General features: G+C 41.6%; 1 protein-coding gene across 13 annotated transcripts in view; it reads right to left on the minus strand.

Moving 5' to 3' along the window:
• The window catches only part of R3HDM2 (R3H domain containing 2), a 162,885-nt gene that overhangs the window by 37,904 nt on the left and 112,957 nt on the right, over nt 1-12,024 (minus strand). For all 13 annotated transcript variants that reach the window (XM_079774198.1, XM_079774201.1, XM_079774203.1 and 10 more), the window contains 7 exons: nt 9,205-9,246; nt 6,407-6,493; nt 5,767-5,893; nt 4,788-4,866; nt 3,005-3,064; nt 2,320-2,460; nt 1,773-1,881 (listed from right to left, as the gene is read on the minus strand). In XM_079774198.1, coding sequence (XP_079630324.1) covers nt 1,773-1,881; nt 2,320-2,460; nt 3,005-3,064; nt 4,788-4,866; nt 5,767-5,893; nt 6,407-6,493; nt 9,205-9,246 — 645 coding nt within the window. The remainder of the gene's footprint in view (nt 1-1,772; nt 1,882-2,319; nt 2,461-3,004; nt 3,065-4,787; nt 4,867-5,766; nt 5,894-6,406; nt 6,494-9,204; nt 9,247-12,024) is intronic.

Consider the following 12,024-nt stretch of genomic DNA (forward strand, 5'->3'; position numbering starts at 1 on the left):
CATACTGTCTTGAAGGCAAGGAGCTCTGAGGGAGGTAACCCATCAAATGAATGTCATCAGGTTATAAGATTCTGACCTTCAATTCAGAGGCTTTGGAAACTTTAGATGAAACAACCAAGAAGACTGCTGCTCTGGGCTGACTTTCCCCACCTTCACCAATCTCCAGAGGTAGGCATGCCTTCAGGAGTATCAACTTTTGACTAGATTTAGTTCTCACTAGTCTGAAGAACCTAAATTCTACTACATGTCTTTTTACAATCCCATTCCAAGAAGACACAGGACTTTATGGCACTATATTGTCTTCAGCCCCTAGTACTAGTAAACCAGTGGCAGAGTAGAAAGTACGTAATGGGCTTTGAGGTCAGGCAGGATCTCAGCTCTGCCACCTCTGAGTAATGTCACTTCAGGCAAATAACATCTCTTAGCCTCAGTTTTCTTACATTTAAAGTGGGGCTAATAACCCCCATCTACACTGGGGTGTGAAGATTAAAAGATAATGTATATGTGTTAGGAACAGAATCTAGTTCAGGAAAAACACCCAAAAGAATAGCAATTACAGTGTTTATTATTAGTATCACAGACAGAAAGTGCACAGAGCCTAACCTATTGTGAATCAAGCCTGAAGCTGAGAGATAAAATAGGGACAAATTCCACTCATGTGCCTTGAGGCCTGAATAATTCCTGATCCACAGAAAAAAAGGTTTTAGGAAAATGGAGAGAAGGGCATCAGGATGGAAAGGCTCTTTCTTATTTTTTAAAATTTGTTTATCTTTTTGTATATTTCGTTGCTTTCAATCAGACCCAGCATGTTTGTCCACAACAGATAATGGTACTTTTCTCAAAAAGATTCCCTCAAATATTCAAGTAACAAGCAGGAAAGTCCTGGTCTCAAGATGATACAATATCCTACAGAAACTAATTTTGACTCTAGAGGTAAGATATTACTATAGTTATCATTAATTAGCAAGGCTCATATTGGCATTACCCAACCATGCTCTTTAAACCTTAATCCTGGTTCTCCACCTAACCTCCTTTGGAGGTCAAGCAGAAATAGGCTGGATCTAAACTCTACATGTGGCTAGAAAACTAACCCACAAATAATCACTTGCTATCTAAAGGGTGAGCTCAAAGTCAGAGGAAAAGCCAGGCCCTTAAAGGAAAGGATGGGGCAGATTGTTCACTTCTTATTCCTATAGGAGTGGATCAAAAAGGGGATATTGTCTGAGGCTCCCAACGTCAGAAGCCAAATTAACTCACTCACCTTGGTGGAAGGACTTAGGAAAAGAATTTGCAGAAAAGGATCAGAAACACCTTTAAAAGTGGGTAAATCAGATCACAAGTTTGCCAGTTCAAGGCTAGTCCTGAACTAGGATAAGAGTGGAAGTGGGATAAAGTAGCTTTGAGTGGTTCCTAAAGAAATATCCCTAACTATTAAAGAAAAAAAGAATGAAGTCATCAACTGAATCAAGGCAGAAGCAGGGAGGGACCTTGCTTTGTCCCTAAATGATGTGTAATTAGAAGTCAGTGGCAGAACCAGGGAGTTCCAGGACAAACAAGAAAACCCAGCAAACCTCAGCACCATGTCTCTCTGGGCTAACGGGTGGCATTCAGCTCAGCAAGTGTCAACCCCCAACATTAAGCCAAAGCCAACTCAATATAGCTCAATATATTTTTCCATATTTCTAGTTTTCTCTATCCCACAAAAATTCTTCTGCCCTCCCAGTTTCTCTTACTGCAATCTCTCTCTACACCCACCCCTTTCCATTCTTTACCTGGTTATCATCTCTGTCCATACTGGCATCATCTCTCTTGAGAATGAATCTCTGTTGAAATTCTGTATTCTTCTCATCCTTTATATGTTCTGAGAACCTCTGTTCAGGGCTGGGATTGGGAGAAAAATGTGGAAGGGAGGAAAAGCCCTTTTGTTAGGAAGCAGACCTCCTAGTACAGGTCTCTTAAATTCCACAACTCTCATCAGGTGGATTTCTGGAGTCAGGCATTCAAAAAGTCACATAAGGTGTAATGAAGTCCTCAGGGTCTGTTCTTTATACATCTACAACTTGTCTTCCTCCAAAGTTATATCTCTCCTATCAGCAAAGGTGAAGAGAGGCCAGAGCCAGTCTTCACAAAACATCAGTGCCTCTAGAATCTATATCCAACACCTCACAGGAGTGAGGAAAGAGGAGGAATTGATAATACAGCCTCCCACCCCCACATTCCCTTCCTACCCCAGAAAGACATCTTGATCCTATAACCTTCCTCTTCCACCCCAGAAGCTATCCCAGGAAAGTCTTCCCAATCTGTGGTTTCCTCCCTTACATTCTTGTGTTACTGGTTTTGTTGATAATGACAGCTTTTCCAGTTTGATCAACATTGTGGTCCATCCCAAAATAGGCAGCTACCCGGTGTAATAGCATCCGGTGATATGAGGTCATCTGAGGGAACTTCTTGAACTGGTTACTGAAGGGAAAACCGGGGGAGGGAGAGGAACAAAATAAAGATAAATAAGAGCCAATTGTAGTTTTCCTTAAAAGTATCTAAAATGGGTAATTTCTTAGGAGAAACAGACATATTATAAGAAAGATATTTATTCAATGGGAACCAACAAGGTTCTCTCAGCTTAACAATAGTATTTTATAGACCCACTAACACACATTAAGACTACTCCTTAAGTCCTAGGTCTCATCCACCTGGATGATAGTCTACAAAGAAAAAAGGGAGAAATTTAATAATAATAAAATATGGGACAAGGGCTAGCTGCTGAAAATATATACTTTTTTTTCAACTAAAGTTTATGCAATAACTTAAATACCTCACTTGGTTCTCACACATATACTTTTTAATACATACTGATTACTTCCCCCCAACTCCTTTTGGTTTCCAGTGAATAATTACATCAAAATACAGTAAGAGGAAGATGAAAGAGGGATATCCTGAAATTGTACCTAAATTTCTTTTGGTGACGCTCCCACCTCTAAATTTGTATTTCATTCAAATAACTTACTTGTTGTCATTAATAAATTCCAGAATCTCCTGTTCTAATTTTAGCAGCATCATTCTGTCCCTGTTTAGAAAATATAAAAACAAAACAAAAAGCAGCCTCCCATAGGTATTCAAAGCAAAGACTGAGAACACAATCTGCTCACTATAAAAGCTGAAGGGACAAAGAGATCCAAACCCCAATAGTGGACCAAAATGCAATGGCTACTGAACCTCACTGACTTTTCTTATGTTACTTTAAAAAAGAAAAATAGTCCTAGCTGGTTTGGCTCAATGGATAGAGCGTCGGCCTGCAGACTGAAGGGTCCCAGGCTCGATTCTAGCCAAGGGCACATGCCTGGGTTGCGGGCTCGATCCCCAGTAGGGGGTGTGCAGGAGGCAGACAATAAATGATTCTCTCTCATTATTGATATTTCTCTCTCTCTCCCTCTCCCTCCCTCTCTAAAATCAATAAAAAAGAAAAATAATTAACAGAGTGTGGAATCTCAGAGGGAAGGCCGGGGAGGGTGGGTGGGAGGTAATCAACCAAAGACCGTGTATGCATACTAGAGGCCCAGTGCATGATTCAATCATGCACGTGTAGGGTCCCCTAGGCCTAACCGGCCATTCAGGCCGTATCCACTGCCCCGCAAAGTCTAGCACGCTCCGCGGACACTGCTAGCAGCCTGCTCCCTGCTTTTGATGGCAGGGGGTCCGCTGGTGCTGGAGCAGACACACAGCTCCCTGCTTTCGATCGCGGGGGAGCTGGCTGTCTGTCCACTGGTGCGGGAGCGGACAGACAGACAGCTCCCCCGCTTTGGCTTTCAATCACGGGGGAGCTGGCTGTCTGTCTGTTCTCGCACCAGGCCTTTCGAAAGCCTCTGCCGCGCTGGAGGCTTTCGAAAGGCCTGGTGCACCAGCGGACAGCCAGCCAGCTCCCCCGCTTTCGCTCCCTGCTTTTGATGGTCCGCAGCAGGACGTGGGCTCGCTGCCCCAGAGGCCCCTTCTGTGCCGCAACACAGCCATGGCGCAGACACTGAGTTCACGCCGCTGCTAGCGACGCGAGCTCAGCGTCCTGCTGGCCCAATCAGCCACCCCAAGTCCCACCCCCTGTGCCTCCCGCTGGCCCAATCGTGGGCGTAGCGGAGTGATGGTAATTTACATATTACCTTTTATTATGTAGGATATGCATAACCCATGGACACAGACAATAGGGTGCTGAAGGTCTAGGGCGGGGGAGTGGGCAGGGGCGGGCTGGAGGGGGCCAATAGGGGAAAAAAGGGGACATTTGTAATACTTTCAACAATAAAGAATTATAAAAAAAAAAAAAAGGAAAACAACGGAGTATGCATTTTGCAGATCCTGCTAACCATGTACTTTGTTATACTTATCAGAAACCTAATTCTGTTGGCAGTCATATTCATATGAACACATACTTTACACTTATTCATCTAATTATTATTCTACATTCTATATGATTTTCATAGACTTTTAAAACTATTATGGTTTAATTTATGTACAATCAATTATTATTTTCTTCTGTGCTTTTTAACTGTACTCCCAAGTCTTCATATTTGTCTCTGCATTCTTCTTCCACAGAATTTTTATCAACTCTTCTGAAAGGAGAAACCTCAATATGAGGATATTCTGAAGCCCTCACAGAATATAAAACTATACTAAAGAGAAATGGTGGTAGGGGGATGGGTATCCTGAGATTCTAATGGAAAAATTCTGAGAAGCTACCTGGCCTTTTGGGTATCCTTCTGGCTGCTGGCCCCTTTGCCCCTTTCATCAAATCATGTTATTACCTTGGGTTCTTTTTCAGTGTGTTTACAAGAAATTCATGTAGGTCTATTCCAGTGGAGTCCGTATATTCTTGGCTGGAGTCTAAAACCACCACAACAAAAATAAATTTAAAATAAATGAAATTGCCTTGCATAATATCTAATCCCAAGCATAATACAACCTGATCAGGAGAGATGAGAACAGGAAAGTAGAATCAAACTTTAGGGGTTTTAGCTTAAAAACCAGAATGACTTTGATTTGCCAACTCCCCCCCTCCCCCCAATTCCTCATGACAATTATAGAAGGTAGAATCTGAGTCAGTGTTGCATAAGGATTACAGTGAAAAGCCACCTAACCCTCAGTATTTACTGAATGCCCTCACCAAAACAAAGCTGTTTTTATTCTAGTTAAGGAAAATAAGATCCAGGTAAGGTCAGTCAAGACTGAATTTTCCATAATCTCGGCAAATATGCTCAAATGTTGATTATTTATATGATTTTTTTGTTTATAACATTTTAATTCCATGGTTGCTTTTTTCCTCTCAACTATCATTTTATGGACCATGACTTTTTGCTATCAGCCCAAGAGTTTAAAGCCAAAGAGAACTTAATAATAATAATATGCAAATCTGCACAGCTAAAAATAATTACTTCAATCATTCCAAAATATGAAAGGTATCTGGAGGAGCTGCAACCAGTGATGACCCATGTCACTGTTTATTCCAGAGCAAAAATAAAATCAGAACTGACTACAACGTCTTCCTATGGGTAGCACGTTAATGGAGCAGCTCTCTGTGGTAGGGCATGAGCCCCTAAGACAGGGTTGGATAAAGCAGCAAAGAAAGTAACCTTGTTAGGTACCTTGTCAAGCAACCATGAAGTCCATAGGACACAATGAACTGTTGGGTCAGTTAGGCCAGCGGGTGCCAAACTTCAAGATGGAAGGAAAGGGCACTGAAGAGCCAGGCCCTAGAACAGATTAAGAAAGAGGGAAAGTCCTCACCTCTAGACAGCATCTTCCTTGGAACCTTTTCTTTGTTTTTGTCCTTGTCTTCCTTTTCAGAGACATCCTTTGTGGACTTTTCTTCCTCTTTGTCAGAGGGGCAGCTGATGTGCAATTGAATTATATCCTTGGACAAGAATAAAGAGAAATATAATCAAAGGGAAAATGGATTTTAATTCTCCTGTAGCCCCCTTAAATATCAGAGAAGATAAATCTTGGGGAGGCAGCATTCTCTTATAGAAGAGGGTATTTTATTAATTAAATTGTTTTAGCTTTTGTTTTAAAAAAAGGATAAAGGCCAAGCCTTTTCTACAATAACAGCCTTGTATTATATAGGCAGCTCAAGTCACACTGGCTGTTCTTGGTATAAGAATTAGATGGAAATGGTTCTAACCACCAGAGGGAAAGGATGTGGGTGGGAAAATAAGATCCAGTCCTGGGATCTGCTTGTCTGCATCATCGTGGGTGGTCCAGGTGTGAAAATCTATACTTCATGATCTTACCCATGCCATGCTTTACTATAATGGCTTGTATCGAAGCTCCTGATTTCCAGACCTAATGCTGATGTTGTGGTTGCTATACTAGTTTACCAAACAACTGCCAAACACAAGAGCTACACTTACTCTTATAAAGGACCTACCTGGGTTTCTAGTGGCCCATCAGCAAATGGGGCAGAAGACTCTTCACACACTGCCAGGCTGCGTACCAACTTGAGCTTGGAATTAGACTGAGAAAAAACAAATAACATATAGTATATTCCCTTGGCAGACATTCAGAAAGCTTTTGGCTGAATGATGGACATCCTCTTTGGCTCTGTTGCTGCTTCTATTAAATAAGGTTTTTTAAAAAATGGATCCTACTTGCCAGTTCCTGATTCACTTGATAGATAATTCTCCCCACCCCAAAAGAAAGATAATTCTCCTGCTTATAACAGTAGACATATAAAAACAAAACGGCGACTTTAGACAGATAGGAAAACCGCTTCACTTGGCCCTCCCTTCTCCTCCCCTACCCCTCCCTCTCTCCAGCCCAGTGCTCCAATTTCAGGCTCAGAAGTTTACTGGGAATACACAACAGTAGACCTCAGTAGAAAGACCCCAGATTTAAGAACCAAAAGCCCTAGCTTTAACTCCTGTTTTTTTGCTTATGGACTACGAGAACTTGAGCAAATTACTTGACCTCTATGGGTCTCTTTTTCAATAAAACTGTGATAAAAATACTTAACGAGCTGTTGTGAGAATTAGATGACACAAGGTATATAAACATATATATCATAAATAATGCCTTGTGTACAGCAGACAGTAAATGCTAAATGACTCTAAACCTTAGGTGGTAAGGATAGAAAGAAGTGTCTAAGAAAAGAATAAAGAGAAAGATAGAAAACATTCTAACAATTGGGAATTAATGTGATAAAAAGTGAATCCATTTGGTTTATTTCTACTGGAGGGAGAATCCCAAAAAGGTCTGAAATCCATTTTGCAAATCACTGCTCTCCTAGGGATCTTCAAAGTGAAAAACTATAGAGTGACTTATAAGAAATTTACCTATAAACATTTACTGAGTTTTTGCATTAAAATCAAGGTTTACCATGAATACAAAAGTACAAAACTTGGTATATGTATTCTATGTAGAGCAGTATAGTGAAAAATACTTGCAAGTCTGCCCTGGCCCATGTGCCTAAGTTTGAGCATCAGCCCAAGCACCGAAGGGTCGCAGGTTTGATTCCTGGTCAAGGACACATACTTGGGTTGCAAGTTGGATATCCCTCCTGGTGGGGTTGTTGATGGGAGGCAACCAATCAATGTGTCTCTCTCACATCTCTCTCTTCCTTCCTTTCCACTCTCTTAAAAAAACAAACAAACAAAAAAAAAAAACAAAAAAAAAAAAACCTCAATGAAAAAATATCCTCGGGTGAGAATTAACAAAAACAAACCAACAAATAAAAAACTTGTAAGTCTGAAGAACTGACTTCAAGCCTAGTTCTGCCACTTACTAATAAATGTCCTTTGTCAAACTTCCTCAATCTCTATAAGCCCAAGTTTCCTCAGCTGTAAAATGAAGATAATAACTATCTTACTTAACTCAAAAAGTACAGGAAGGCCCTAGTGGTTTGGCTCAGCGGATAGAGCATGGGCCTGCGGACTGGAGGGTCCTGGGTTCATTTCCAGTCAGGGGCACATGCTCAGGTTGTGGGCTCAATCCCCGGTGGGGGGCGTGCAGAAGGCAGCCGATCGGTGGTTATCTCTCATCATTGATGTTTCTACCTCCCTCTCCCTTCCTCTCTGAAATCAGTCAATATATATTTAAAAAAAAAAAAAAAAAAGTTCAGGAAGGCCCTAGCTGGTTTGGCTCAGTGGATAAAGTGTTGGCCTGCGGACTGAAGGGTCTGGGTTTGATTCCGGTCAGGGGCACATGTTCGAGTTGTGGGCTCGATTCCCAGTGGGGGTTGTGTGGGAGGTAGCCGATCAATGATTCTCTTTCATTGATGTTTCTATCTCTCTCTCCCTTTCCCTTCCTCTCTGAAATTAATAAAAACATATTTTTTTAAAAAAAGAAAAAACTTCAGGAAGAAGTGATATAGCGGTGAATACCCTCTGTTTGAACTTTAATATCAAGAACATCACTGTGGATTAGGCTATATAAAGCAAGACACAGAGTCAATTTATCATACATAGTGGCCTTCTTTAAACCCAAGCAACAAAATGGCTGGGCCACTCTTAAATTCTGCCATTATTTTTCTGGGGGAAAAGGGTGGATGCCCTTAATTATTATTTCTGGTGATAATTCTTCCCACTGCAAGAAAGTTTAACATTTTACAGTTTTCCAACTAAAATTAATATGCTAGCACACACTAATAATATACAGTCCTCCCTGATAACACTACTTAAAATAATCTGTGATGTGTTAATTTTATCATACAATGATTAAAAATTAAGTCTTCCTCCCTGTCCAACCTAAAAAGTAAAATATAAAAAAAGGGGGGCTATATTTTTAGGATGTTCAAAATCTTGAATCATTTCTACCAATAGGGCACAATTTATCTAAAAAAAAAAAAAATTCATAAAGGAAAAAAAAACGTAGAGGGAAAAAAGTAAGACTCATATAGCAGCTATTCTCAGAGAAGCCAGAGCTGAGCAGAGAAACTAGCATTACAGTAGAACTAGGACAAATTTGCTCAGGCTTTTGTGGGAGGCTCTGGCTGGGTATCCCACAGTTATCAGAAATACCTGTGGCTGAATCAGATAATGGAGAAAAATATTAAAATAGGATATATGTGCATGCATGTTTCTGTGTGTGCACATGTGCATGTATATTCACAATTAGGCAGAAAACTTTGCCTATGTATAATGCAAATAAATGAGATATTAGTGATAAGTCCATTTGTAAAATGTATTACTAATAACACCAGAAAAGAAGCTATAGAGAAAAGGTGCTCACCTTGGCTCTTTTCCTGGCATGACCATGGTTGGATGTCCGCCTCTGTTAGAAGGAGATTAGAAAATATTAAAGGTGGGGGAAAATCAATACAGGTTAAAAGCAATACAAGTTTACAAAGAGAAAGCACTAACTGTAAAACTATTACATAGCCAAATTATTATGAGACCCACTTGCTGTGGTTAATTCCCCTGTGCTACAACTCTAGCAACCATGACACAGAAGCCACTACAGGCCACTTACAGACAAATCATCATTCACCATGTAGATAAAAAGTAGGAAGACACTGACTGGTTGCCCTATTCCACAGATAGATAAAAATTACTTTTGGGTAAACCATAGAACACTCTTGTTTATGATGCTTGTGGACATGAAATATGACTCCTAACCCTCACTTATAACAACATCTTTATAGGACAATCCATTCAGAGTTCCAATCTGAGATGTCCAAATCATATGTCCCTATTGTTGCAGAAATGGAATAAAGATCTTGTCAACTGTCTTCCTCATAGAATTGTCCCAGTTCTAAGCTCCTGGTGGTGACTCTTATTATAGACTGCCTGGGTCAGGAATATAAGATGGGACAGATAAAAAGTAGGGAGAATGGAAGATATGGATAAAACCTCCAGTGCAGGGGAGAAACCAAGATGGCGACATAGGTAAACACCTGAACTTGCTGCCTTGCACAACCACTTCAAAACTACAACTAAAAGACAAAACGGACATCATCCAGAACCACAGGAAGGCTGGCTAAGTGGAAATTCTACAACTAGAAGGGAAGAGAAAAGCACACTGAGACTCACAGGAGCTGTGGAAGTAAAGTGCAGAGGTACGGAGGTGCGCGTGGAAAGGGCTGGCAACTGAGTACGCGGCTGGCTTTTTCAATCCTCAGGGAGACACAAGCTCCCGACTGCTCTGAACTCCAGTTCCGGGCGAGACTCTGGGGACCCAGACTCATACAGGGTGAAACTGGACTGTCTGGCAGCAGGCGGAACTCGAGGGCGGCTTTCTCTCAGAGGTGCTTGCAGTGATTACTGCGGGACACTGAGACCCAGGGGCCTCTTAGGGCAGGGCTGACGGGAAGCCATTGCTGTTTGCTCCGCCCTGAGACTCCGCCCCACCAACCTGTGTGCAGAGGCTTTTGCATATGATTGGCCTGGTCCTTTGAAATTTAAACTTACCTAACAAACTGCAGCTGAGTCAGAGAGGCTCAGAACATCTAAAAGAAGGCCCAAGGCCCCACAGCAGCCTGCATTGCTTCACAGCTGGGCCTCATCTGGGCACCTCCAAAACCCAAACAAAGAAGAGAAATCTGCAGATCTCTCTGTAGCTCCTGCTAAATTAGCACCTCCTTGGAGATCCAAGAGCCAGTGTACCCAGGGGTCAGAGTGGGACCATCCAGATTACAACTCCTCAGATCCATAAGGGACACACTCAGGGGGCAGACTCAGTAAGCACCAAAGCCCCACTGAAGCAAGTCTTGTCTCATAAGGGTGTCTCCAGCACAGAAGTTCTTCCATCATAGACACAGCTGATCCTCACAGCCAATTGGCCTGGAGGTCAATTCCTCCCAGTGACACCAACAACAATCAAGGCTTAACTACAACAAGACTGTGCACACAGCCCACAAAGGGGTGCACCAAGAGTGTCCACCTCAGGTAACTGGGGAGGCTGAGCCACTGGACCCTATAGGACACCTAGCACACAAAGTCACTCTATCAACTCAGGGAAGCAGCCAAAATGTGGAGACAAAGAAACAGGTCACAAATAAAAGAAATGGAGGAAAGCAAATGACTGGATATAGAGTTCAAAACCATGGTTATAAGGTTTTTCAAGCATTTTCTAGAAAAGGTCGATAAATTTAGCGAGACCCACGAGGATATGAAAAAGGACCAACTAGAAATTAAGCATACACTGACTGAAATAAAAAAATATACAGAGATCCAACAGCAGACTAGAGGATCACAAGAATCAAGTCAAAGATTTGAAATACAAAGAAGCAAAAAACACCCAACCAGAAAAGCAAAAAGAATCCAAAAATAGCCCTAGCTGGTTTGGCTCAGTGGATAGAGCGTTGGCCTGCGGACTGAATGATCCCGGGTTCGATGCTGGTCACGGGCACATGCCTGGGTTGCGGGCTCCATCCCCAGTGTGGGGCATGCAGGAGGCAGCCGATCAATGATTCTCTTTCATCACTGATGTTTCTATCTCTCTGTCCCTCTCCCTTCCTCTCCGAAATCAATAAAAATATATTAAAAAAAAAAAAAGAATCCAAAAATATGAAGATAGTGTAAGGAGTCTCTGGGACAACTTCAAGTGTACCAACATCCAAATTATGGGGGTGCCAGAAGAGAGAGAGCAAGATACTGAAAACCTATTTGAAGAAATAATGACTGAAAACTTCCCCCACCTGGTGAAAGAAATAGACTACTAAGTCCAGGAAGCACAGAGAACCCCAAACAAAAGGAATCCAAAGAGGACCACACCAAGACACATCATAATTAAAATGCCAAGAGCAAAAGACAAAGAGAGAATATTAAAAGCAGCAAGAGAAAAACAGTTAGTTACCTACAAGGGAGCACCCATACGATTGTCAGCTGATTTCTCAACAGAAACTATGCAGGCCAGAAGGGAGTGGCAAGAAATATTCAAAGTGATGAATAGCAAGAACCTACAACCAAGATTACTCTACCCAGCAAAGTTATCATTCAGAATTGAAGGTCAGATAAAGAGCTTCACAGATAAGAAAAAGCTAAAGGAGTTCATCACCGCCAAACCAATATTATATGAAATTCTGAAAGGTATTCTTTAAGAAGAAGAAGA

This window comes from Cnephaeus nilssonii, assembly GCF_951640355.1.
Source record: "Cnephaeus nilssonii genome assembly, chromosome: 6".
NCBI lineage: Eukaryota > Metazoa > Chordata > Mammalia > Chiroptera > Vespertilionidae > Cnephaeus > Cnephaeus nilssonii.